The following is a 26,595-nucleotide window of genomic DNA, read 5'->3' as shown; positions in this document are numbered from 1 at the left end:
CATTGGAGTTGTTTCGATGAGTTAACCTAGCAATTTTGTAATGAATGCATACTTTGCTCACTTGTGTAACTATCCTTCTATTTGCATGCCGAGCTTCCGGAAAGGGTAGTACACCGCCATAAGGACACCAGGATTCAGGCATAAGCTGGGGAAATATGGGTGTTGACATAACCTCGACTAGGTGAGCTGGGCCTTCACTGCATAAATCGGGAAATGACGATCAAGACAGGCATAGTGAGGATGAAAAAGAGTAGAAAAGGTTGTATTCACTTCATTGGCACATGGATGCGACTCTCATCTGAGTCTCGAGCGGTCGAACACGTGGGCCAGCACGGCCTTAACCCTTTTAGGGTCAATCACATAAATATACGGTGCCGCGAACAAGTTCAAAATGGTCAGTGCCGTATATTTACGACACTGTCTGAAGTTTAAAAAGCATGCCAATTTCCTAACTTTTTCTTTCTTGGCATGTGCTGCCACTATGTGGGAATACAGTGAATTTTTTTTCTCGCACCTCCTTGTTTTGGTTTTCGTTGCATGGTTTGTTTTAGAGCTGGTTTGCTCCGGTGCGTCTATATACTACTGCTCGCGCAATGGCGCGCGGGCGGTTTAGGTTTTGTTCCATGGGCGGTTTTGGCTTCTTGTGGTCGCAAAACTGATGGCTATCTCGTTACTAATTGCTCAAAGGGCAACCGCCTGTTTTTCGCCCATTTTGCACTCACAGGTGTGCGCATAGGAAGGATGCCACCATGCTTGCTTTTCCTTTCCTTTATTTTTTTTTTTGGACACTCGCGAAAACTAATCATCTCTGGTTGGCGATAAGGTGAAGATTAGCGGAAGTTTGTCACACGTATTGCTTTTTTGACGGGCACACAATCACACAGTTTTCTTGAGTGCGCTCACCTACGAAGTTCGATTATGCTATGGACATAAATATTAGTGTAAGAGCAGGAACATTTGACACTTGCGCATTTTCTAAGCCTTGAACTATGTGTATAACAATGCGTCAAATCTTTAATTTTCATAAGTTTTTCTTTTTTTATTCTTGTTATTCATGAATAAACAGTACATATATACCAATGCAAAATATGTTTTTCTCACTTTACTATCATCCTAGAAAAATTAGGGTAAACTTTTTTTGAAATCGGTCCCTCAGAATTATTGGAAACTGCAATAAAAAAAAATCGACCCAGGATGGTCGCATATGGCGAAAAAAATCGACCCTGAAAGGGTTAAATAGCCACTGGTGGTCCTGTCGTCGCCGTCTTCCTCCGGAGCCTGTCTTTCCCTTTTGCCTATTCTTGGTGTCAGCTTGGGGAAAAATGGTGACATCATCTTGACCTTTGGTTTCTGCTTGTATCCTTTTGTGCCAGCTCGGGTAAAAGCGGCATGTTATCTTGACGTTTAGTTCCTGCTTCTATCTTTTTGTGTCAGCTCGGGTAAAAGCGGAGCGTCGTCTTGATGTTTGGTTTCTGCTTCTATCCTTTTGTGTCAGCTCGTAAAGAACGAGGTCGCGTCTATTTGGAGAAGAGGGCAGTTACGTTAACGTGGGGAAGCCCGTTTGAATGCTTCTCACACCTTACTGGTTGATCATAACAGTGACATGTAATGCATTCATCGTTTCCTTTAGCAACAACTTGTGTCACCTCCCTGCAGCAAACGTTCTCCTCGGAATTTGTACTTGCCACGTATACTCTGAGTGCCGCACGCCGGCATTGATAATGGCATTAGCGTGGAATGGGCTAACAGCCAGTGGGCGAAAACAGCAGAACATACCAACCCATATCGTCACCACGATCTGGGGAAGGCGGTGACGGTGGTTATCTCCAGCGGAGGTACTTCGGCACGGTGTGTCGCCGTACGGATCCATTATATTGCTGAGCCTTTTTAGACATGCGCATAACGCAGGATCATAGCGGCATGCTTTGCAGGAGCACGGGCCTGCACGGCAGCAACCGTGGTTAGCCAAGAAGTCCAGAGTCATGATAACTGGAAGTGGACAGTGTTTTGAAAAGTGCATTGACAATGACATATGTCATGTCACATGTGGAGGAGCACTTGGCAAGGAGGACACCAGCTAATGAAAGGAGAGTAGTGAAGGAAAGAGTGAAACAAGCGACGGCCACGTTTCGATCTTGAAATGCGTGTAACTCCATTATTACAGCATCATTTCATAAATTATTGCGGCTACGTGCACAACTGCAACACCACAACTAAATTTTGACCTCTGGGTGGTTTAGGGGCCCTTTAACAATGACAGTTCTGCACTTTGACTAAACAAGTTCGATTGGTGGATATTTTCATGAGCTGCAGTAAATGAATTTACCAAAATCTATTGTACTAAACTTTATGGTAAGTTTTAGAATGCAGAAAAAGAATAATCAAACAAACTGACTGAAGAAAAGTGTAGATATTGGAGCTGCTGGGCTCCTTCATGCGAATTTCATAGCTTTTGGACAAATCGGTACACCGTGGTGCTTTCAGGTAGATAAAGAAGTGGAAGCGTGGCATTTGGTCTGCATAAATGTCACATGATTGTCATCGCCGTGCTGACATGCTATCACAAAATTTAGCTCTCCTTTCAAGAGTGCTGAGACATAGAAAATATGCTGAAATAATGTGGATCATGTGCGACATGCGTGCTGGGAAGATCAGATCACTCCTGTTCTTTTGAATTGCGCTGCATTTGCGTGCTGGGAAGATCAGATCACTCCTATTCTTTTGAATTGCGCTGCATTTGCGTGCTGGGAAGATCAGGTCACTCCTATTCTTTTGAATTGCGCTGCATCTGTAAGCTGACGGTATGAAGGTAAATGCAGAATTTCTACAGACATCACCCATTCTTGTGTAAGTAAATGTGCAAAGTAAAATCCCACTACACACTGGTAAATTCACCATTTATTCCTAACCAACACGAACACTGGAGAAATGAAACATTTTGGTAAATGATTTCAAGGTATTCCAAAATGCCTACGTTACCTAAAATTTACTTAAAAGTTTTAGCGATCATAGTAGTGGTAACTTTAGCGACATTGTGGGAACATTTAGCAGAAATTTAGCGACTTTCCTGTCTCACTCTAGCAACATGCTTAAAAAAATTATGGCAACACTGTATTGCTTGCTTGGCAAGTACTCTAGCAGCTGCATGAGGGCAGTCATTTTATGAAGAGAGGCGTGCCCAGGTACACAGACGGCATGTCTACCTTCTATCATGCCATGTGGAATGTCCATGATCTCCCCTTCACCTACCAATCCCTAGGCACGCACTCACCTAGTGGCAGACTGCATTGTTCAAACCGGTCCTGCTGGCCCAGCACCAGCTGTTACAGCAGGCCTGTAACATTGTGCAAACCAATGGAGGGGCCCCACCCACTTATCTCAAGAACTCGCCCACTTATCCTCATGCTTAAATAGTTTTTCTTCCTCACCTAGATTTAAAGTCACCAGCTTATATTGTGGGGATCGAGGTGCCTTCCCACACCTCGCCTCCCAGCTCACACATTGTGCTTAGCTCGATCTCCAGGAACCGCCACCGTAATGACAACTTGGCGGACACGGCTAGCGTGTCAGAGCTAATTTCCCATGCAAACTGTGCTTCTCCGTCTCGGGGTTGAATCGCTGTGTGAGAAAGTATCACCGGGACGAGCAAGTGTCACCGGAAGCCCTCTCCAGCCGAGCTCTCTTCCGCTGAGTGCTTTGCCGCTGTGGCAGATGCTCACAGACCCGCAACAAGGTGGTTACATGGGACGTTTGCTCCTGCGACTTCTTGTTGTCGCACTTGGTGGACCGCTTCCCACTTAGCCCTAGCGCAGCGGGCGCGTGTGCTTGATCTGTCTTTTGGTGAGCCTTTGCCCATAAGCGCCATGACTGTCGCACTGTGCTGTATCTTGGGTGGATAAACTCGTGCTTGTTGGCGATCTGACTCTGAAGCTTTCTCTGCGCTGTGTCGGAGAGTCGATGAACTCTGCTGTAGCACCTTTGTGCGTTGCAGAGTGGAGGAGTGTCGTGCCCTTTCCTGATTGTTGTTCGTAGTGTGAGCCTTGTGCATATCCATCTCCACAATATTAAGTGTATTTGCTTCATTAAGAGAGATTTGTGTGTAATGGAGTCATAATTGGCACTTTTCCTTGGCTTACTTCAGGTGCAGCAGTTTTGTGTGTTTTAGGGTGACCGGGAAAGTGTGCATTAAATGTGGTGAGACTGGTGGCACACACTGTTTAGTACCATAAAAATCATATGTGCCGTAAAAATGTTTGCCGTGGTAGATGGTCTTTACATACTGAGGTGCTTGTGTAGTTTGCTGAATAACCTGGCACATTAGATCTGTAAAATTTCCATCAATTGGGTACAACGCCTTTATTCAATGGTTCCAGTGTACTTTGTTCGTAATCTGCGGCAGTGGTTCAGTGGCTGTGGTGTTCTTCTGCAGGGCAGAAGATTGCAAATTTGATTTCTGACCCCAGCCGCTGCATATTGATAAGGGCTATATGCAAATTTTCTCAAACGTTAATCTTTGGAAGCATGTTAAAGAAACCCAGCAGTAAAAATCCATGGTGCTCCACAACAGCCTCTCTTGGCCCTTGTGCTGCTGTAGGATGTTAAATCTTACGATTTGATTTGATTTGATTTTGGATCTTGTTTGGTGATACGTGGTCAGATTGACTTTAGGTTCCCATGAAATCAGCAATTGGTTCCTTTAAGGGGCCTGTGAAACCTTTTCTTCAACTCTAAGAAATGCACTGTAATAAGTGCAACACCGTTCAATTAACAGTATTGCCAAATAAATTTTAAAAGGACCTAATAAGAATGGACATATAAAGAGAGCAGTGCTTACCTTGCCCATTCTCCCTCAACGCATTTCCTCTCAGATGGGTCTCTGGCAGTGCCTTGCCTATTGCACCTTTCTTTCATTATCATCTTTACACAGTGCATTGATAGTAACTCTTCAAGGTTGGCTTCTGACAAATGGGCCGGAGTGTAAGAAAGGAGTAGTGATAAGACGAATGAAACATGTTAAATTAACAGCTGCTGCTTTGTTTGCCATAAGGTCTGTGGGCTTCTGCGGTAACTTGTGTGGCCCTAGAAATTGAAACTCGAGATGTTAAAATCCATGCTGAGCTGTTGCTAGTCAGATGCTTATGTATCGGTTGTTTCTTTGTTATCCACTGGTAATTACTGTGAACGTCTTACTTTGTAATGCTCCGCCTTTCTTACTTTCAGACCCACCCGACACAGACTGCTTTCATGTCCAGCGTAGATCTTCACACCCACTGCAGTTACCAGCTCATGTTGCCTGAAGCTGTGGCAATAGTGTGTTCTCCAAAGTACGACGAGTATGTACCACATTTATAGAATTTTTCTTTTTTGACGTGAAACATCTTTAATTTCAGTCAACATAGGGAGGTCACTTGCTAAAGCGACATGTAATGTTACATCTATGTAACGAAGACATGTAGTACTACTAATGTACAGCTTATATCTATGTTACTGTGCTACTCACAGACCTTACTTTGGTATCATTGTGTCCAGGAAAAAACATTACTCGATCCAGCATGTGTATCTCTTAACAGCTGGCTTAATTGGGAGCAAATCGCATTGATGTCAGTAACAATCGACTCCAGGAAGCTGTTTCGCTTGTTTATTATTTTAGAATAAAAAAGCATATTTAAAAGTGTTTATTCGGCACACGTGTTCGTGCACTTTCAAGGATGGTCCTTTCGGGAGGAATGTAGCTTGGCTGTCCTCTACAGTTGATTTCTTTTACTCTTGTTCGGTCATTTAAGATGTAAAATAGGCATAATCTGAGGTATTTACGCCTTGATGAAAGTAAGGACCACCCCAGTGCTCTAAGAATAGCTCTTGATCTTCAGGTACAGTTGAAGTCACCTGTCGCAAACCAGGCGGCACATTTCTGGATGCACTCCAATTCATCATTATTTAATTTAACATATATACTCACGTAATGAATGCACTTTTTTTTCTGAAAATATCGACGCAAAGATGAGGGACACCTTTATTATGCGGGGTAAATTTTATAGGAACCTTTTCGAAACAGCAAAAATGGAAAAAGCCAGTAATGATTTGAAACATGGATTAGATAACTTACCTTTGCAGTAAAAATACGCATATACTATTTGCAAACTGTAACAGCGTCTTTATTGCAATTCACTCCGCATTGAAAACACTAGACCTGTCGTCCAGAGCTGGCCGCTTCAGCCACATCGTTGATCTGCAACAGCCTTTCCTCACAGCCACTTCTGGCCGTCTGCTGTTATCACAAACATCTTGTTGAAACGCTGCTTTTCGGCACCCGTTTTGACAAGCACACTTTGTGTGTCTATTTCCTCGACCGTCCTGCTCATCGACATGTCAAAAGTTTTTAGGTGTCCGATCACCTTTTCTGTTTTGTGAGCAGATAAGCTCGACTTAGGACCCATTGCACACAGTGAAACCAAAGACAACCATAAAGGCAAACAGACATGCTAATTCGACACTACGTTTGACTATGCTCACTATGTCGTCCAAGTACCAGCTGCCCGGTCGGCTCTTCTTCACTTGGACTCTCCCACGCACCGCGCCCGGCCACACATCGGGTGCGCACGCTCTGCTTTAAGTCAGGGAAAGTCTGTAAACTGTGTAAAGTTACTGTGGCAGAGACCCAATTGCGTTTTTTTTCTCTCTCGAGTCTCCGAGGTGTCTTTGCGGCAGCACTGGCGGCAAGCCTGTGGTAAGAACAGGCTGAGCGTTATCACAGTCGCTCTTTTGGTCAGGTCCCAAGGCACAGCCTGTTAATGCATGCTTGACGACAGTGTTCTCTCGTCATGGCTTTGCCATCAGCTTCTCAGTCCTTAAACCGACCGCCCTTGCCAGTGTGCCGCCACGGAATGTGTGCCGCTAGTGTGGATGTGCAGCCTACATGAGTTAGCCGCAGAATTTTTGTTAAAGGGATCTTCGTGTTTCTCACGTGGCATCATTGTTAAGTATTTTAAACGCAGCGATGGGCTGCACTTGCTTTAAACACATGTGCGATAGTAAAGGATTCTAGTCTCTCTGAAAAACTACAGCACGGCTGTTCGATTGTGGGACTGCACAGTAGCAGAGTTGGGAGTGCGATTATTATGCGGGGGAAAACAAAAATCAAAATTTTCAGGGGCAAAGTTGGGGTGCACTTATTATGTGAGTGCATTCATTATTAAGCAAGTACAGTGAAACCTCATTAAACTGTAGTTGGCCGGAGCTTGGAAAAAGTAAGTGCTAAACAGTAGTACTGCTTAACCGAAATATTGGTAGATTGCCCACTTACCTGTCAAAAACAGCCTGTCAAAAACAGAACTCAGAGAGAGTGCGATGAAAGGGCAAAAAACATGCAGTATTTATTTACTTTGTGCGACAAAAGTCTTATTTCCATTTGATGCCACAGCGGCCTAGCAGCGACGACAGTGGCCTCAAACTCACTTAAGCTGCAAGCCAGCTTTTCTGCTAGCCCCCTCTTCTCCGCAAACACCCGTATGAGGCTGATGTAACGTGCAGCTTCTGCCACTGCTGGGCCTGAATCACCTGTGCTGTCGCTTTCCGTGACGTCCTCATCGCTGTTGTTGGGTGACACGTGGGCAATAACAGGGGCAACGATGGCAAAAAGTAGAACCTCGAAAAGTCGACCCTTGTAGCCGACATCTTTTCGCTGTCACAGCAGCACTGCCGAGCAACTTCTCCTTTGCATTCCAAATGCCACACACCGTAGTCAACGTAGTCAGTGCCGACTACTTCCTGCCACGTTCGATAGCATGAACGGTGTATCGTAGTGCCTAGGAAGACGAACATGCTGGGCTGGGGCAGTGGGGGAAAGAACCCTGATTTATTGAACATGTGTACATATATAGGTTTTATGAAGGGGTGTGTCTATTTATCAATAACAGATACGTTGTTTGCACAGCATGCACATGGTGCATGCGTAATGACATACAAGGCGCTTGCGCGGAACACGTGTGGCGCTCGGCGCCCAAGATACGATACATCTTCCTTTGTACAAAAAACAAAACAAGAAATGGGAAAATAACATTAATGAAAATTGTCAGGCACTTTAGTTCAAGGCACTTGCGCGAAGTTCTCGTCTTAGGCGAGTCATTGAGGTGGTCGACGTTGTCTGAGCGACCTTCTTGGGGCTGGTGTGGATGAGACACTAATTGGGGCACAGGGCTCAGAGGGAACAGACGGGGCTGTACATTCTGTGTAGCTAGGTGCCGACCCATTTCTTTGGCCCGAGTTTCCCTCGAAGTCATCGTCGTCGTCTTCCTGTACGCTGCGTCGGAAGGGCTCCCGGGTCAGTAGCAGGTGCTGCCGGTTGCGCCTCAACACCATGCCGTTTTCAGTGACGACTGTATACGACCTCGGGTAACCAGCCGGCTTGAGAACCTTTGCTTTCGTGTCCCATGCACCTTTCTTGATCCGGACCGTATCTCCAGGGCTCAGGCGTGCCACTGATCCCCTAGAGTGGTCTGTCTGAAGGCGCCGGATCACCTCGTGACTGGGGTTGCCTTGAACGTCGGGGATTGTTGTGCGGAGCCTTCGCCCCATCAGCAGCTCAGCGGGCGATGCGCCGCACTCGAGTGGAGTTGTCCTGAAAGCGAGCAGTCCCAACCAGAAATTTTGTTTCGCTTCCGTCGTTTTCTTGAGGATACGCTTAGTTATCTGAACGCCTTTTTCTGCCAACCCATTAGAACGTGGGTAACCCGGGCTAGACGTGACATGCCTAAAATCGTACAATTGTGAGAATAACGCGAATTCGCGACATGAAAATTGAGGGCCATTGTCAGAACAAACTTCTATGGGAATGCCGTGTCTTGCAAAGATCGAACTTGTTGCGTCAACCACTGTTTTGGCCGTGGTGTCTTTGAGTAGTTCCACTTCGGGAAAGTTGGACAGGGCGTCGCAAACGCACAGGTACGACCTCCCACCGTATTCAAAAATGTCAATGCCGACACGGTACCACGGTTGGTCCGGCACCGGGCGCATCAGTAGAGGCTCTCAAGGTTGGCTATATGCATACTTTTTGCAGATAGAACATGTCTGCACGAAAGATTCTATGTCCGAGTTCATTCCTGGCCAAAAAACTAACTGTCTTGCCCTGGCTTTGCACTTGTTGATTCCCAAGTGCCCTTGATGAATTCTTTCCAGTGTCTCTCTTTTCATGCTAGCCGGAATAACTACTTTGCAGTCTTTGAGCAACACTCCTTTCACGTGTGATAACTCGCCTGCGAATCGTTTCCACAGCCCGTCCAGGCATTTTCCAGCTTCTAGATCTCGCAGCACGTTTCTTAGCTGTTCGTCACGCGCCGTTTCCGCAGCCAGCCGCCTCCATGTGTTCTCGCTAACAAGTGAGGAAACCGTACTCACGGCGTGCACCTCTACATCGTTGCTGTCGAGGTCGCAGGCCGTTGTCTTGGTTGTGGCACGGGACAGCATGTCGGCCAGGAGGAGCTGCTTACCTGGAACAAATTTTAATTGAACGTCATAACGCAGCAATCTCAGAAAAAATCTTTGCAACCTCGGCGGCATATCACCAATCGCCTTCTGCGAGATAGCGATCAAAGGGCGGTGGTCTGTTTCAGCAGTGAATTGTCGACCATAGACGAAATGATTAAATCTTTCGCAGCCAAAGACCACGGCCATAGCTTCTTTCTCAATTTGAGAATAACGCTGTTGCGTTTCGGTAAGCGCTCGCGATGCATATGCCACGGGCTTCCATGTGTCGTTGTGACACTGTAACAAAGCGGCTCCGATTCCGTCTCGGGATGCATCGCATGACACTTTTGTTTCTTTGGCCGGATCGAATACCGACAACATGGGCTGTGTGCTGAGGTAGTCACATAGTTCTCGCCATACCTTTTTGTGGTTATTGGTCCATTCAAAGACAACGTCTTGTCTGATCAAGCTCCTCAGAAGAGCTGTTCTTTGAGCTAAACATGGAAGAAACTTGCCGAAATAATTGACGACACCTAGCATCCTTTGCACCGCGAGCTTGTCTTCTGGGGTCGGCATGTGCAGCATGCAATTAATCAGCGCCGGGCTCGGCCTGATGCCTGCTTTATCGATGACATCTCCAAGAAACTCGATTTCATGGACGCCGATACTGCACTTATCAGGATTGAAGGTTAAGCCGGCGTGTGTTGCTGCTAGCAGCACAGATTTCAGACGTTCATTGTGCTCTTCTACGGACGAGCCCCATACCAGAATGTCGTCCATGTATATTTTCACGCCGGGAAGGCCTTCGAAAATTTCATTCAGCGTTTTTTGGAACACCTCAGGGGCGGACGATATGCCGAAGGGTAATCGTAAAAAGCGGTAACGCCCAAATGGGGTTGAGAACGTGCAAATGCGCGATGTCGAGTCATCCAAGGGGATTTGGTGGAATCCAGAGTTTAAGTGGGAAAATACAGTTGCACCAGCTAACTCAGCTTCTATATCTTCTCGTCGCGGCATCATGTAGTGCTCCCTCTTTATGCACTCATTAATTTTACGAGGGTCAATGCAGAGACGAATTTTCCCATTCTTTTTTTCTAGCAATCACCAAGGGACTCACCCAGTCAGTAGGCTCGGTGACTTTTGTGATGATTCCGGCGTGCTCCATCCTCTCAAGTTCACCCCGTAATGGTTCTGTCAGGGCCAACGGTACGCGTCGAACTGGTTGAATGACTGGCTCGGTGTTGTCTCGAAGAACCATGTGATACACTTTGTTCACGCAGCCTGTCCCAGTGAAAATGTGACGAAATTCTTTCACGATTTCTTCACAGTCGTCCTGTGATACGCTGTGGACGCGCGAGAGCAGTCGAAGTCGCTCGGTTGCTTGTAGGCCTAGGATTGCGCGACCTTTGCGCACCACAAAAAATTCGAGAGGAACAGTTTGGTCACCCAGCGTTACTTCCGTTTGGATGACTCCAAGATGTTTGACCGTGTCTCCACCGTACGAATGTAGCACCACGCTACTTTGCTTCATTTCAGGGCTTGGGCGCATCCTTTTGTATATTCCAACGGGCATCAAATTGACCTGAGACCCTGTATCGACTTTTAGTTCGACCGAAACGTTATTGACGTTCATTTGAACCATCCAGTCGCGTTCGCTTATGACGGCTCTTGTAGACACCTCTAAGACGCTGAAGTCATCTTCGTGATCTTGAATTTCACCGACCAGCTTGGTGGCTCTGCAGCAAATCGCAAAGTGGTTTCTCCTTTGGCATTTTCTGCACGTTCGTCCGTACGCGGGACAGTCTCTAGGCTGATGCGTGCGTCCGCACTTGAAGCATTTGTACATTTTGGCTTGCGCCATTTTTGGATTCGAGCATGCACTGCGAATGGTGTCTACTTGCTTTTGACCTCGTTCCCAAGTTTCTTGGCGGAGAGCCGATGTTTCGGCTGCCTTGCAGACGTGCTCAGCCTTCTGCAATGTCAACTCACAGTCCCTGAGAAGCTTTTCTCTCACCTTGTCGTCGTTGGTTCCGTACACAATCTGGTCTCGGACCATAGAATCCTGAAGCGCGCCGAAATTGCACGCCCGTGCTTGTTGCTTCAGGTCCCGCAGGAAGTGTTCAAATGGCTCACCTTGGCTTTGAACTCTCTTCCGAAATATGTAGCGTTCATGTACTTCGTTGGTCTGCAGCTTGAAGTAATCGTCAAATTTCTTGATCACCGTCGCGTAGTCGGCCTTGTCTTCGCCTTCTGCGAAGCTCAGCGTATTAAATATCTCGATGGCGTCCTCACCTGCGACACTGAGAAACAGCGCTGTCTTCGACGACACTGATCGCTTCTTGTCATCCGGCTCTGATGCCGCAAGGAAGAGTTCGAATCTCTGCTTGAACGTCTGCCAATTCTTGCTCGCTTCTCCCGTCATGTTTAACGGACCAGGCGCTCTCAATGAATCCATTGCGTAGTCCCTACGGTGCTGCCCGTTGAAGATCAAAGCCGTGCTTGACTACGCATCCCACTTCTGACACCATGTATCGTAGTGCCTAGGAAGACGAACATGCTGGGCCGGGGCAGTGGGGGAAAGAACCCTGATTTATTGAACATGTGTACATATATAGGTTTTAGGAAGGGGTGTGTCTATTTATCAATAACAGATACGTTGTTTGCACAGCATGCACATGGTGCATGCGTAGTGACATACAAGGCGCTTGCGCGGAACACGTGTGGCGCTCGGCGCCCAAGATACGATAAGTCCGATTTTTTCTTCTATGCTGTGCACCCGGTTTTTGGCCAAGCTTCGGCATGACTTGAGTCCTAGTTTGCACGACATTGCAACACAGGTCACACCGCACTCTGGCACAACGCTGAAGTGATGATGTCCCTTCACCCTTCCAAGCACCTTTGCATTTGCGCTTGGTGGCCGTTCTGATCTCTGAGGCTTGTTGTTCTTAGCCACACTGACCTACTGCACTCATTGCACAACAAAAAGTGGAAACACTACGTGTTAACCGATATGTACGCAATGTCATATGTACAAGAAGTACATATGACACCTTTGCTCCTGGACAGAGTTATAAATGTTAAGAAAAAAAGAAAAAAAAGTCAAAGCCCTTAGCAATGCACATCTACAATCTACAACATCAAAAAGAAAGCATCATTTGATTCAACTCACAACATCACTCGGCAGTCATTTCCATTCCCTAATGGTTTTAGGAAAGAAAGACATTATAAACAATTGAGTTTTTGCCGTGAATTCACGGACCTTAAAATCATGGTCAACACGGTTGGATCTATAAAAAGGCTCTTGCATAAACTTTTCGCGATCAACCCAAACAGCTGAATAATAAATAGCATGAAAAAACTTCAGACTCGCCTTCTTTCGGCACGTGTTGAGCAATTCCCAGTTGAGTGCTTTCTTCGTACGGAATGCACTGTACCGAGCCCCGCGTGTGCCAGATACGAAACAAGAGGCAATGTTCTGCACCGGCTCCAACTTAACTTTATCTCTACCAGTAGGCGGGTCCCAAACCATACATGCGTATTCCAGAACCGACCCGACATAAGTCTTGTACAAAATGTTCCGACATGACTGTGTAAAAGTGTTTGCATTTTGGCGAAGAAATCCCAAGGTTTTGCATGCTTTAAGAGCGACATAATCGACGTGACGGTGCCAATTTAATTCAGGAGTAAAATAAATGCCTAAATATTCAAATTCGAATACCTGTTCCAACATTACATTCCTAATGACATATGGTTGCACATCAGAGTTTTTCTTTCTTGTAAATTTCATGTGAACAGTTTTAGACAAATTCAAAATCATGTTCCATTTGACGCACCACTCGGAGGTTCTGATCAAGTCTTTCTGAAACATTTCAACATCATGGTCACAAGTGACTATAGAGAATACAGTCATCCGCAAATAACCGCATTTGAGACACTATTCCGTCACTAATGTCATTCACATACAGCAAGAACAATAGAGGCCTTGCAGAGCACCAGACACACCTTGCACCCTCTGAGACTCTGTACCATTCGCAACCACAAACTGATGACCTAAACATAGGTAATCTTTTACCCATGATATTGTCATGTGGTAGTGACGGTTGAGGACACAGCAAGAAAACTGTGAGTGGCGAAACTAACTTGATTGGGCGAATCTGTGCCCAGAAAAACAGGCTACACTCGATGATCAATGAAAACGGCGAACACAGACGGCGATCGTCGAAAATCGAATCAGCGGGCCTAGCGCGTCGGCTTTTATACATCAGTCATCGAATGTTCCAGAGTAATCGCTGGGACCCGCGTGCCTTCCACAAAGTTCTACACTATTCGCGTCGCACATACATGCAATCAGATTATACAAGGTTCGGCGACAACAGACAGCGGATAGAAGCATCGATAACATTCTAGAAACTTCTGATACATGTAGGCGCGTCCTGTAAAAGTGCCCACCCATAGAAGGTAAACAAGTTCAAGTGTTAATATTACTTGAGGACTAGTAACGTAAAAGGCCATTTTTTTTTAATTAGTAAACAGTGCGTCACTGTATCAAATGCCTTTTGAAATCCAAAATCATAGTGTCCACGCTAACACGCCTGTCCAGTGCCCCTGCCAGGTCGTGCATAAATTCAGTCAACTGCATAGTACAAGATAGGCCCCTTCGAAAACCATGCTGACGAGGATTAAGCAATGAATGTGCCTCCATATGTGCTACTATACTGGTATACAAAATATGTTTAAGTGTCTCGCATGCAACTGAAGTTAGTGATGCTGGTCTATAATTTGACACGGTGTCACGAGGACCAGACTTGTGAATTGGCATAATTCTTGCAATTTTCCAGTCATCTGGAAGGCAGGATTTGTCAAGCAATTTTTCTAAGATAATCTTCAAGTACGGTGCAACCGACTGAGCACAAAGTTTATAAAATTTGTTTGGCAATTCATCAGGACACCCAGGCTTAGCAATTCTCAGATTCTGCAACAGAGACTCTATACCATTGATGATAATAACAACATCATCCATAACATTCATCACTGGCTGGAAATTCATGGTATTCGTATAATCATGTCAAATTGCGCGGCTCAAAACAGAGCTAAAATGCGTATTAAATAACTCACATGCGTAATTATTTGGGTACAAGCAGAGGCTGTATGAAAAGCAGAAGCGATTTGCAAAAATTGAACCCTGATAGCGTTGCCAATTACTTCACATGTCAAGGAGATGCAAAAAAACATTTAAAAAACTTTTTGAAAACTTTGCATGCGCACCACTGCATGAGTGCACGTTGAAGGCATGAATGCTCCAGCAGCTTTGTGTTGTGACAGCAACCAATAATGAACTGTTGGACGCCAGTAATGTCACAGGAGATTAACATTAAAAGGATAACATTAAAAAAACATGGCTGCCTGAGGGATCGGTATGAATTTCGTATGGTGCAAGTGTCACAGTCATTGTCATTATCATCATCCACCTAGTTTTATTTGCACTGTTGGACCAAGGCCACTCCCAGCGATCTTCATTTACCCCTGTCTTGTACTAGCTAGTTCCAAATTGCACCTGCAAATTTCCTTATTTCATCACTCCACCTAATTTTCTGCCGCCCTCGACTGTGCTTTCCTTTCCTTAGAACCCGTTTTGCAACTCTAATGTCCCGCTGGTTATCTGCCCTACACATTGCATGACCTGCCCAGCCCTATGTGTAATTAACCTAGATAAACATACCTTTGCACACATTCTAGAGGCTGACTGGAGATCATGAATTGCCTGGAGTTGCCAGACCATGATATTACTGAGTCTTTCTGCAGTTCGGAATCTGTTGTGCGCTTAATACTGTGATATATGCAGCAGTCATTTGCGTACAACCTGCCACGACTGTGTGGCTCAGCAAGATCGTTGATATACATAAGAAAGAGAAGCGACCTTAATATGGAGCCCTGTGGAGTGCCCATAAAACGGTTACATGTGATAATGAGGCGTCATGAAAATGGTGCATTGTTTTCAGTCTGAAAGATGGGCTTGTAGCCATGCAAGTATGTTAGCCAGGCATGGTAAGATACAATGATTTAAGCAAACAGTGCTGATGTGTTACAGTGTCGGAAGCCTTTTTGAAATCGAAGAAAATGCTATCTATTTGGCTACCAAAACTTATTGCTGCAGCAATTTTGCGCATATGTGAAATTGTTTTTTACTTAGGCTCAGTAATAAATGAAAAAAGTTTTAATCCATAAAATTCAACAAACTATGTTATAGAGCTGTTAATATATTGTTTTACATTGGTTTAGGTCACTTTCCTTTTTGCTGTGTTCCTTTACGGGTTTTTTGTTAGCAGCCTGTTCCGGAAGCCTCACGTGCAAGCTCATGTGACTGTGTGTGACCATTAGACTTTACCACGAAATGCAACCACAAAACGCACGAAATGATGCATTCGGTGACCGAACTTCTTGCGTAGCTTCCTTAGCGTTGCACGATAAGTATGAAGTGAAGTGTAGAACTGTAATGTCTGCAGCATGCTATATGGCCACTTCTACTGGTTCTCCTTCTGGGGAGAGGGATTATATGGAACAGATTATGTTGAAAGTTCCACTTGTGCAGTTGCTGTCCTTTTTATTTCTCTTTAATATTCCTTCTTTCCTCATATGCCATATCTAATGCTTTACAACTACTGTATGGCCCTCAGTCCCCAGCAGCTGCGGAGCACCTGACCGAGGTGGCGGTCAGACCTGTAACGCAGCAGAGGGTGCTAAGAATCTCTGGGTCCGGACAGGCCGCCAATGGAAACTGACCCTTGCAACGTTTAACACCCGTACCCTCTCGAGTGAGGCTAGCTTAGCAGGACTGTTTCAGGAACTATCAGGCATAGTTTGGGATATTATCGGCCTTAGTGAGATTAGAAGAACTGACGAGGATTATACAGTGCTGACTAACGGCCATGTCCTCTGCTATAGCGCTCTCCCAGATAAGAAGCAATACGGGGTAGGATTCCTAATCCATAAGGACATAGCGGGCAACATTCACGAATTCTAAAGCATTAATGAGAGGGTAGCAGTAGTCATAATCAAACTTATTAAGAGCTATAGATTAAACATAGTTCCAGCCTAGGCTCCAACATCCAGTCCCTATGATGATGATGAAGTAGATCAGTTTTATGAAGATGTTGAATTAGCAATGAGAAAAGTGCAGAATCAGTATACTGTAGTAATGGGAGACTTCAATGCAAAAGTGGGGAAAAAGCAGGCTGGGGAACAAGCAATTGGCAACTACGGCGTCGATTCTAGGAAGGCTAGAGGAGAGATGTAGATCGAATTCGCAGAAAGAAATAACCTTCGAATAATGAATACCTTCTTCAGGAAGCGTAGCAACAGAAAGTGGACCTGGAAAAGCCCTAATGGTGAAACAAGAAATGAAATTGATTTCATACTTTGTGCCGATCCCAGCATAGTGCAGGATGCAGAAGTGATAGGTAGGGTAAAGTGCAGTGATCATAGGTTAGTGAGGGCTAGGATTCACCTCAATTTGAACAAAGAAAGATTAAAATTGGTCAAGAAGAAACAGGTCAACCTAGAGGCAATAAGAGTAAAAGCAGAAAAATTCAGGCTGGTACTTGCCAACAAATATGCAGCCTTAGAACAGAGAGATGAATATGACAGAGAGGTAATGAATGAAACCATAACTAGACCGGTTTCATTCAGACTGGTAAGTGCGAGCCAAGGCACCAAGGCAACCAGTAAGCAAGCTCTCCCAAATAACAAAGGAGCTAATAAAGAAATGACTCAGAATGAAAGTGTCCAACTCGAGAAATAAGAATTTAGGAAACTGTCAAAACTGATCAACAAAACGAGAATAAGTGATATTTGAAATTGTAACGTGACAAAGACTGGAGAAGCCGTATAAAATGGACGCAGGTTGAAATCAGTGAGAAGGAAACTTGCCGTAGGACAAACCAAGATGTATGCACTGAAAGATAAGCAGGGTAATATCATCAGCAATCTCGAAGGTATAATAAAAGCAGCAGAAGAATTCTATACTGACCTGTACAGTACCCACAGGACTCGGGAGTACTCGATTCGAAAAAATAATAAAGAGGATACAGAAACTCCTACAACTAGAGATGAGGTGAGAAGGGCCTTGCAAGGCATGAAACGGGGAAAAGCAGCAGGAGAGGATGGAATAACAGTCGACTTAATCAAAGATGGAGGAGACATAATGCTAGGAAAACTGGCAGCTCTCTATACGAAGTGTCTATCAGCTGCAAGGGTCCCAGAAAACTGGAAGAATGCAAACATTATACTAATCCACAGAAAGGGCGACGTTAAAGAACTAAAAAATTATAGGCCCATTAGCTCATTCCCAGTATTATATAAAATATTTACCAAAATAACCTCCAATTGAATAAGGGCAACACTGGACTTAAGTCAACCAAGGGAACAGGCCGGCTTCAGCAAGGGATACTCTATAATGGATCACATCCATGTCATTTATCGGGTTATCAAGAAATCCGCAGAGTACAATCAGCCTCTCTCTATGGCTTTCATAGATTACGAAAAAGCTTTTGATTCAATAGAGATACCAGCATTCATAGAGGCATTGCATAATCAAAGAGTACAGACTGTTTACACAAATACCCTGAAAAATATCTACATAGATTCCACAGACAGCCACCTTAATTCTTCACAAGAAAAGTAGGACAATACCTATAAAGAGAGCGGTCAGACAAGGAGACACAATCTCTCCTGTGCTATTCACTGCGTGCTTGGAAGAAGTATTGAAGCTATTAAACTGGGAAGGTTTAGGAGTAAGGATCGACGGCGAATAGTTCAGCAACCGTTGGTTTGTCGAAGGCATTGTTCCATTCAGCAGCACTGCGGAAGAGGTACAACAAATGATTGAGGACCTTAACAGGGAGAGTAAGAGTGGGGTTGAAGATTATTATGCAGAAGACAAAGATAATGATGAATAACCGGACAAGGGAACAAGATTTCAAGATTGCAAGTTAGCTTCTAGAGTCAGTGGAGGAGTACGTTTACCTAGGTCAACTAAGCACGGAACTCTGACCATGGGAAGGAAATTCACAGAAGAATCAAAATGGGTTGGGTCGCATACGGCAGACATCGTGATCTCCTGACTGGGCACTTACCATTATCTTTGAAAAGGAAAGTATACAATCAATGCATTTTACCGGTGCTGACATATGGGGCAGAGACTTGGAGACTGACAAAGAAGCTTGAGTACAAGTTAAGGACCGCACAAAGAGCGATGAAACAAAGAATGCTAGGCATAACTTTAAGAGACAGAAAGAGAGTGGTTTGGATCAGAGAGCAAACGGGTATAGATGATATTCTAATAGACGTTAAGAGGAAGAAATGGCGCGTGGAGAGGTCATGTAATGTGCAGATTAGATAACTGTTGGACCATTAGGGTGAGAGAATGGGTACCAAGAGAACGGAAGTGCAGTAGAGGACAACAGAAGACTAGGTGGTGCATCGAAATTGGGAAATTAGTGGGTGCTAGTTAGAATCAGTTGGCGCAGGACAGGAGGAGAACGCAGGGAGAGGCCTTCATCCTGTACTGGACATAAAATAGGCTGATAATGATGATGATGATGATGATAACTATTGTCGTGTCAGTGCAATGCATGCAACCAAAAGGTACTTGGTTTGAGACCACTTGTCTTGTGCGTCTTGCATTTCTGCTTGGCATTCAATTCAAGTGTGTCTGCATAGTTCACTGATTCTTAGAAAACTTACTTTCAAGGAACAAGATCTTCAACTTGACTGCTGATCATGGTTTGCCATTTATCTCTGGATGCCGTGCTACCGGTTTCCATCCACATCCCAATGATCCACCCCTTTATGAGGTACGTTCTCCCCATTTTATTCAGTAGGTGAAACCCTATTTATGTTCACATGCTTGGCATATTTCAGAGATTTATGTATGTGAATGTAAGCTGAAAATGCTTCATATGGCAAATCATGTTGCCGTTAATACTTGTGGGTGAAGGAAAATTTCCACGAACAGGAGCCTGGCTTCTAGATAGAAGCACTTTACTAAAAATCAAAACTATGCCAGGTGCCTGCAGCAGTATATTGTGCACAATGTTGTGTTCTGCACAATTTTGTCTGTCAAGGTATCAATTCGCTTTTATTTATCATTGCTGTTATTGTTCACAAGGCCTTTGTTGCATCTGCTGACCTTTACTATTTACAGTTTATCACAGCCAACAGTGTTGCATCATAACCAATAGTGCTGAAAAAAATAATTGGTAAATAGACAGACACACTTAACATTTACATTAGTTTGCTTGTGGGAGCTATTTTGCAGGCAAAAGTGATACGCCTTATTTTTGAGCCGTACCCTACCAGTCTAAACTAACATTTTTGTGCTTATACTCCTGTTAACTTTGACAGCATAGACACGTGGACAAGTGTGTTCTGAGGAGTAGCAAGCTTTCGGTTTTTTTTTTTAAACAAAAGTTTGAAAAATGTCCAGGTTGGTTACCCTATCTAAACTTCAATGGCACCTCCCACATGAGCATGTCAAAATATTGTTACAGAAGGATGAAAGAAGAGAGAGGAAGATCACGAGACGCTGGCTGCTGCATGTTGTTGGTGGTCAGCCATCTTGACTACTCTGACTTATTTTGTATATACAGTCGCCGACCGTTTATTCGGACCCCCCGGGACTGTGGAAATGTCCGAATAAACAGGTGTCCGAAAAAGCAGATTAAGAAGAAAAAAAATGAAATCCTTTATTTCCATGCACTTATTCGGGCTCGGCAGTAGGCTTGAAGAAATCATGAATGCGCCGTTGCACGCTGTTCTGTTTACACGCAATCAGATGAGCCTGATTCTCGGACAGGGTCGTACAGTCACTATAGGCGGCTGAAAGCACAGTCGCTGCTTGTACACGCTCTGCATGCGACGGCAGCATAGTACATGGTGCGTCATCTTCCGACTCGGAGTCATCGTCCGGCGGTGCAGCAGAAACCTGACGAATGATCTCACCGTCGTCGAGTTCTGCGCATGTCAGTACAGCAGTGTCAGCACCTGTGAAACTGTTAAATGAGACGGTGTCTGGAATTGCAATGCTACCATTGCGCAGGTCTCGGCAGAACATTTTCCGTGTCAGTAGGGAGCACATCGGAAGGCGGCAAATCTTAAGCCTCCCGGCACCCGCTTGCTGGCATTCCCCAGTGCAGTCTGCACGGGCATTGTCGGCGCCATGAGACACTTGTTTCCGTATGCTGGAATGTTTCCGTATGTTTCCGATGTTTCCGTATGCCCCGTTGGATCACCAGAACCTCGACACAGCACACAAAGCAAACACCACCATGCCGACACCAGTCGCACAAACGAAAAACGTGGCCTACTCGCAGCGCTGTGCGCAAAGAAACAAATCGGCTGCTGGATTGTCTTAACATGGCTTACTAAGCTGAAACCGGAACTGCTGTAGAGCCACTCTATCGAACCAGGCAGAAACAATGATGATGAGCGGGGATTTGCAGTAGCGCTACTTCGTGGGGCAGCAAGGAGGCTCCGTTCAAAACAAAAATGGCGTTCAGCAAGTCGGACCATGCACCAGTCGGAGTCGGTGCATGGTGCTCTCGATTGAGTTGGCTGAAGGAGTGTCTGAAAAATCCAACGAGAGGTTGCAAGGTCCGAACTTTCGGCAGTTATACATTATGGTCTATGGGGAGAATGGCGGTGCCGCGAAGCAGACCGAATAATTGAACATGTCCGAATTTTTGGAGTCTGGAAAATCAGTCGGCTACTGTATATTGCAAATACAATCTTCTATACTGCCAACATCCCCGTAACATATTGGTGAGAGGTGCGGTGCACCACGGCTGGAAACAGAGCTTCGCAGTGGACGTCGCATCACCGTCCACACCATGAACGACGGTGAGCACTCAGGATCAACGTCGTCGATGCCTCCTACATCACCTTCGCATGCTACGTCACTGTCGCTTTCGGTTGTCGTTGGGCAACCCAAGGATCCTGGAAATTTCTGTGGGACCAATGGCGCCGACATTAAAGAGTGGGTGGCCATGTACAAACACGTGAGTGGAATCAACAGATGGGACCCTATGCTTATGCTAGCTAACCTGTTGTTCTACCTAAAAGGCACGGCAAAGGTGTGGTACGAAAACCACGAAGAGAAGCTAACCAGCTGGGACCAATGCAAAGAGAAATTGAGAGTTGCTTGGCAAACCAGCCGGCTGTAAAATTGCCGTAAAGCAGGAACCCCCCATGCCCAATCCCCCACAGAGTCCTATGTCTCGTACATCCAGGACGTGCTGGCACTTTGTCATAAAGCTGATCACTACATGACAGAAGCTGAGAAGGTCGGGCACATGCTTAAGGGCATTGGTGACGACGCGTTTAATCTGCTTATGTGCAAAATCTGCTCTACAGTTGATGCAATCATTAAAGAGTGCCGACAATTCGAGCAGGCCAAAAGTCGACGCGTCTTGCAACCATTTGTCAGACTTCCCAATACTGCCGCAGCATTGACGTGTGAAGATCAACCCGCACAGCAGCATGTCGCCATCAGAGGACGTGGTGTGAATCGTTAGACGTGAACTGGATGCGATGGTGCCCGCAACTTTCTTTTGGTGTAACCCTGATGCTACCACATTTTCAGTTCCCCTCATACAAGCCATCGTACACCAGGAACTTGAAAACATTGGTTTACATTCTGTGTGTGCTGTTGCCAATCCCAGAGCTAACGAACGCCCTTCTACTATTTTCGCTCCACCCCGACGCTTCTCTCCGCGTTATCGCAACCTGACTGAGTGGAGAACTGCGAACGACCAGCCGATATGTTTCACCTGTCGCTGCATTGATCACGTCGCCTGATACTGTCACAACTCATGGCCCTCAACACCTCGCATGCCGACCAACCTGAGCTGTTGTGATGGAAATGCCTGCAATGTTTTGCCCACCGCCGAGTCTAACAGCGCCAACAACTCTGCTAGGAACACATGCTACAGCCGCTCACCATCGCCGCACACCAGTCTTGTTCACCGCAAACACGTTGCCCATCTTCCCGTTCACCGTAGCCACGTCGCTTTTCGTCCGCTGTGGATTTTGGCCGCACCCTTTTGGAAAACTAGGAAATCCAGCACTCGGAGGTGGTGCTGCATTGCCAACTGTAATTGACGTTAAAATAAATGGCGCACCTGTCCAACCACTTATGGACACTGGAGCCCACGTATCTGTAATGAGTGCTAGCCTACATAGACCTTTAAAAAAGGCCCTCACACCAGCAGCTGCCTGTGTGCTTCGTGTGGCCGACGGTGGCGTGCTGGTTGTTCTTGGAATGTGTACTGCGCGTTTAAGTATAGCCGGCTGCTCTACTTCTGTTCTCTTTGCTGTTATCGACAACTGCCCTCAGAGGGTTATCCTTGGATTGGACTTTTTATCCAGGCATTCTGCTCTCATTGACTGTGCGACCGGCATTCTTCAGTTAGAACTGCCTCAGCTTGCCGATGCTCCGAGCACCGCCCCACCGTACTTGTGCTCGCTTCACGATGTGCATCTGTCACCCGAGGTGGTTACTTACATCACTTTGACCGCCCAGCCACAGGCTCTTGACAGTGAATATGTGCTTCGCCCTATCATCGACGTACTTTTGAACTGGAACGTTGCTGTTCCGCATACGCTGGTCACGGTTACTAATAACAACGTCGTTCTACTGCTTCTAAATTTCAGCCTGTTCCCTCAAGTGATTCCGGCCGGCATGTTCTTGGCCAGTGTTTCTAGTGGTTCCGAATTTGACATAGTGAGTCTGAATGCCGAGAGTGGTTTGTTAGCTCCAATTGCAGCTCACAGCTCTGGTTCCTGAACGGATGACCTCGCGAAAATGGTTGCTCCTGACCTCACCTCTGCACAGGCCATACACATGCGTCTCCTACTTGAATCGTACAGTGACATCTTTGATTTCGGCATGAAACCTTTTGGCCAAACATCTGTTGTTCAGCGCCGTATAAACACTGGAGACAGGAATCCTATTCGTCGGCGTCCCTATCGTGTATCGCATGCTGAACGTCGAGTCATCCAATCAGAAGTGGACAAAATGCTCTGCAAAGGGATCATCGAGCCGTTGGCCAGTCCTTGGGCTTTGCCTGTCGTCCTTGTGAAAAAGAAAGATGGTACCTGGTGTTTTTGCATTGGTTATCACCACTTAAACAAGATCACACGAAAAGACATCTGCCCACTACCACGCATCGATGATGCCTTGGACTACTTGCACGGAGCTAAATACTTCTCGTCTGTTGATCTTCGATACGGCTACTGGCAGATTTCAGTTGATGAAATGGACCACGAGAAGACGGCCTTCATGACGCCAAATGGTTTATATCAGTTCAAAGTCATGCACTTTGGCCTATGCAATGCTCCTGCAACATTTGAACGTATGATGGACTCTCTTCTGCGAGGCTACAAATGGACCACCTGTCTCTGTTACTTTGACGACGTTTCTTCTCCCACATTCAGCAGCCAGCTTACCCGACTCGCTGCCATTCTTGCGGTCTTCCGAAAAGTCGGCCTCCAACTGAACTCCACAAAGTGTCAATTCGGGCACCGTCAGATTACCGTGTTGGGACACCTCGTTGACTCATCCGGTGTCCAACCAGATCTGGAAAAAGTTCGCGCCTTATGCAGTTTCCCTTTGTGACGTTCTGCTTCTGCCGTGTGCTGCTTCGCCGGCCTGTGTTCTTACTTTCACCGTTTCGTCAAAAACTTCGCCGACGTTTTTCGGCCTTTGACAGATTTTCTAAAGAACACGCCATTCTCATGGGCCCCGGAACTGGCTCATGCGTTCGCCGCTCTCATCGGATTTCTGACTACCCCTCCCATACTTGCCCACTTTGATCCATCTGCACTGACCGAAGTTCACACTGATGCAAGCAGCCATGGCATCGGCACTGTTCTCGCCCAACAACAGAATGGTACCGAGTGCGTGATAGCTTACACCAGCTGCCTGCTGAGAAATTATTCCATCACCGAGTGGGAGTGCTTGGCTTTAGTTTGGGCTGTCCCCAAGTTCCGGCCATATTTGTACGGCCGCACGTTTTCGGGCGTTACAGACCACCACGCACTCTGCTGGCTGTCTTCCCTCCAGGACCCGACAGGACGGCATGGTCGCTGGGCTTTGCGGCTCCAGGAATTTTCGTTTGTTGTCTACTATAAGTCTGAACGTCTGCACAAGGACGCTGACTGCCTTTCTTGTCACCCCGCGGATCCTCCTGATCCTGCTGCACATGATCCGGTGACCTACGTGATGGCTTTTACTGACATGACCGACTTGCGCGCTGAACAACAACGCGGCGAATCCTTACAGTCCATCATCGCCGGAGTGCAATCTGACAGCACTGACGCCACGTGCCGCATGTTCGTTCTGCACGACAGCATCCTCTACCAATGCAATATCAACCCTGGCGGCCCTGAGTTGCTCCTTGTCCTTCCTTGTGATCTGCGATCCGTCGCTCTTGAACAACTTCACAATGCACCGACGGCGGGACACCTTGGCATTTTGCGTACACACGACCGCGTACGGTGCCGGTTCTTCTGGTTGGGTCTCTACCGCTCCGCGTGTGGTTATATCACAACTTGCAAATTGTGTCAGCGCCAGAAGAAACCTCCCCTGCCACCTGGCGGACGACTCCATCCAATTGAAGTTCCCTCTGAACCATTCTTTCGGTTAGGCCTTGACCTGATTGGCCCTTTGCTGACGACGACTAGAGGGAATAAGTGGATTGCCGTCGCTGCTGATTACGCGACACGCTACGCGGTAACAAAGGCGTTGCCGACAAGTCGCGTAACAGACTTCGCCGATTTTCTCCTCCACAACGTCATTCTCCACCACGATGCACTTCGTCAGTTACTTATAGACCGCGGCCGCTCGTTCTTGCTTTGAGTTGTCAACGACCTCCTCCTCTCTTGTGTTACTGAGCACAAGCTGTCCACTGCCTACCACCCACAAACGAACGGTCTTACGGAATGTCTCAACCGAACAGTCGCAGAGATGCTGGTGATGTACATCTCCAACGATCACCGGGACTGGGACGCCACGCTGGCCTACACGACATTCACGTATAACTCGTCCCAATAGGACACTGCAGGATATTCATCCTTTTATCTTTTGTATGGTCGTGACCCCACATTGCCGTCAGACACCATCCTCCCTTCTGTGCCACGTGTTGCAACTGAGTATGCTCGCGAAGTCGTCGATCGTGCTCACGTGGCACGTCAAGTCGGCCGATCTCGTTATCTCGTTTATTAACCTCACAGCATATACAAAAAGGGCGTTATGACCGGTGTCATCGCAGTGTTAAGTTCGTGCCAGGTGCTTGGGTGGTGCTCCTTTGGTCACCATGTCATCGGGTTGGCGTCTCCCAGAAGCTTCTCTCTCGCTACCCAGGGCCTTATGAAATCCTACGTCAAGTTAACGACGTAAATTAAGAGATTTCGCCGCTGCAGTTTCATGCATCCTCAAGTCCAATGCCTGTTGATGTTGTCCACGTTTCATGACTGAAGCCATACTTCGCTCGCAATTCTTCGCCTATCATGCGCCGAGACGGCGCTTCACCACCCAGGGGTCCTGTTACGAAAGAAGAGAAAGGAAGAAGAAGGATCGCGAAGACGCTGGCTGCTGCGTGTTGTTGGTGGTCAGCCATCTTAACTACTCTGACTCATTTTGTATATATATATTGTAAATACAATCTTCTATATTCCCAACATCCCCAAAACAATATATTTGCAAGTAAATTGTGATAGGTGCTGTCAAAAACTGGTCTGTTATGTTGGCAACTAATAGCATCATGGGGGGAAGTTCTTAGACGCAGTAAAGTTGTATGTCCATTCAGAATGTTTCTTGCATCACAGCTCTCACTCTTTCAAAGCCTCTGTTTTTTCTGCAGTGCAGAGAGTTTTCTGTTCTTTCAAAACAATTCTGTTAATGAGCACATTGTAAGTGAACATTTCGTACAGTACTTCTCTCAAGAATTTCAGTTATAACTGTGCAGTTAAATTGCTTGAAATATGTGGTTACGCAAGCAATCCATGGGAAAGCACAGATCTGTCAAATATTTACTTTTGCATCACCTTCATCATACACTGCTTGGCATAGCAGAATGC

General features: G+C 46.1%; 2 protein-coding genes across 3 annotated transcripts in view; one reads left to right on the top strand and one right to left on the bottom strand.

Annotated features, from left to right (window-relative positions):
- LOC135899346 (STAM-binding protein) overlaps positions 1–26,595 on the top strand; it is an 85,743-nt gene that overhangs the window by 48,566 nt on the left and 10,582 nt on the right. Inside the window, exons 8-9 of the mRNA XM_065428590.1 lie at positions 5,221–5,333; positions 19,211–19,313. Coding sequence (XP_065284662.1) covers positions 5,221–5,333; positions 19,211–19,313 — 216 coding nt within the window. The remainder of the gene's footprint in view (positions 1–5,220; positions 5,334–19,210; positions 19,314–26,595) is intronic.
- On the bottom strand, positions 7,858–12,033 carry LOC139055015 (uncharacterized). 2 transcript variants are annotated; one of them, XM_070532723.1, is made up of 3 exons: positions 10,580–12,033; positions 9,394–9,485; positions 7,858–8,617 (listed from the first exon to the last, which is right to left on the bottom strand). In XM_070532723.1, exons 1-2 carry the CDS (start codon positions 11,915–11,917, stop codon positions 9,405–9,407), a joined length of 1,419 nt encoding a protein of 472 aa, XP_070388824.1. In that variant the 5' UTR covers positions 11,918–12,033; the 3' UTR covers positions 7,858–8,617; positions 9,394–9,404. The 2 variants fall into 2 exon arrangements, with proteins under 2 accessions (XP_070388824.1, XP_070388825.1); XM_070532724.1 differs by having other exon boundaries at positions 7,862–8,617; positions 11,755–12,033.

The sequence above is a fragment of the Dermacentor albipictus genome, chromosome 1 (assembly GCF_038994185.2).
Source record: "Dermacentor albipictus isolate Rhodes 1998 colony chromosome 1, USDA_Dalb.pri_finalv2, whole genome shotgun sequence".
Classification (NCBI taxonomy): domain Eukaryota; kingdom Metazoa; phylum Arthropoda; class Arachnida; order Ixodida; family Ixodidae; genus Dermacentor; species Dermacentor albipictus.
Note: the sequence above shows the minus strand (reverse complement) of the source record. Positions and strands in the feature narration are given on the sequence as shown.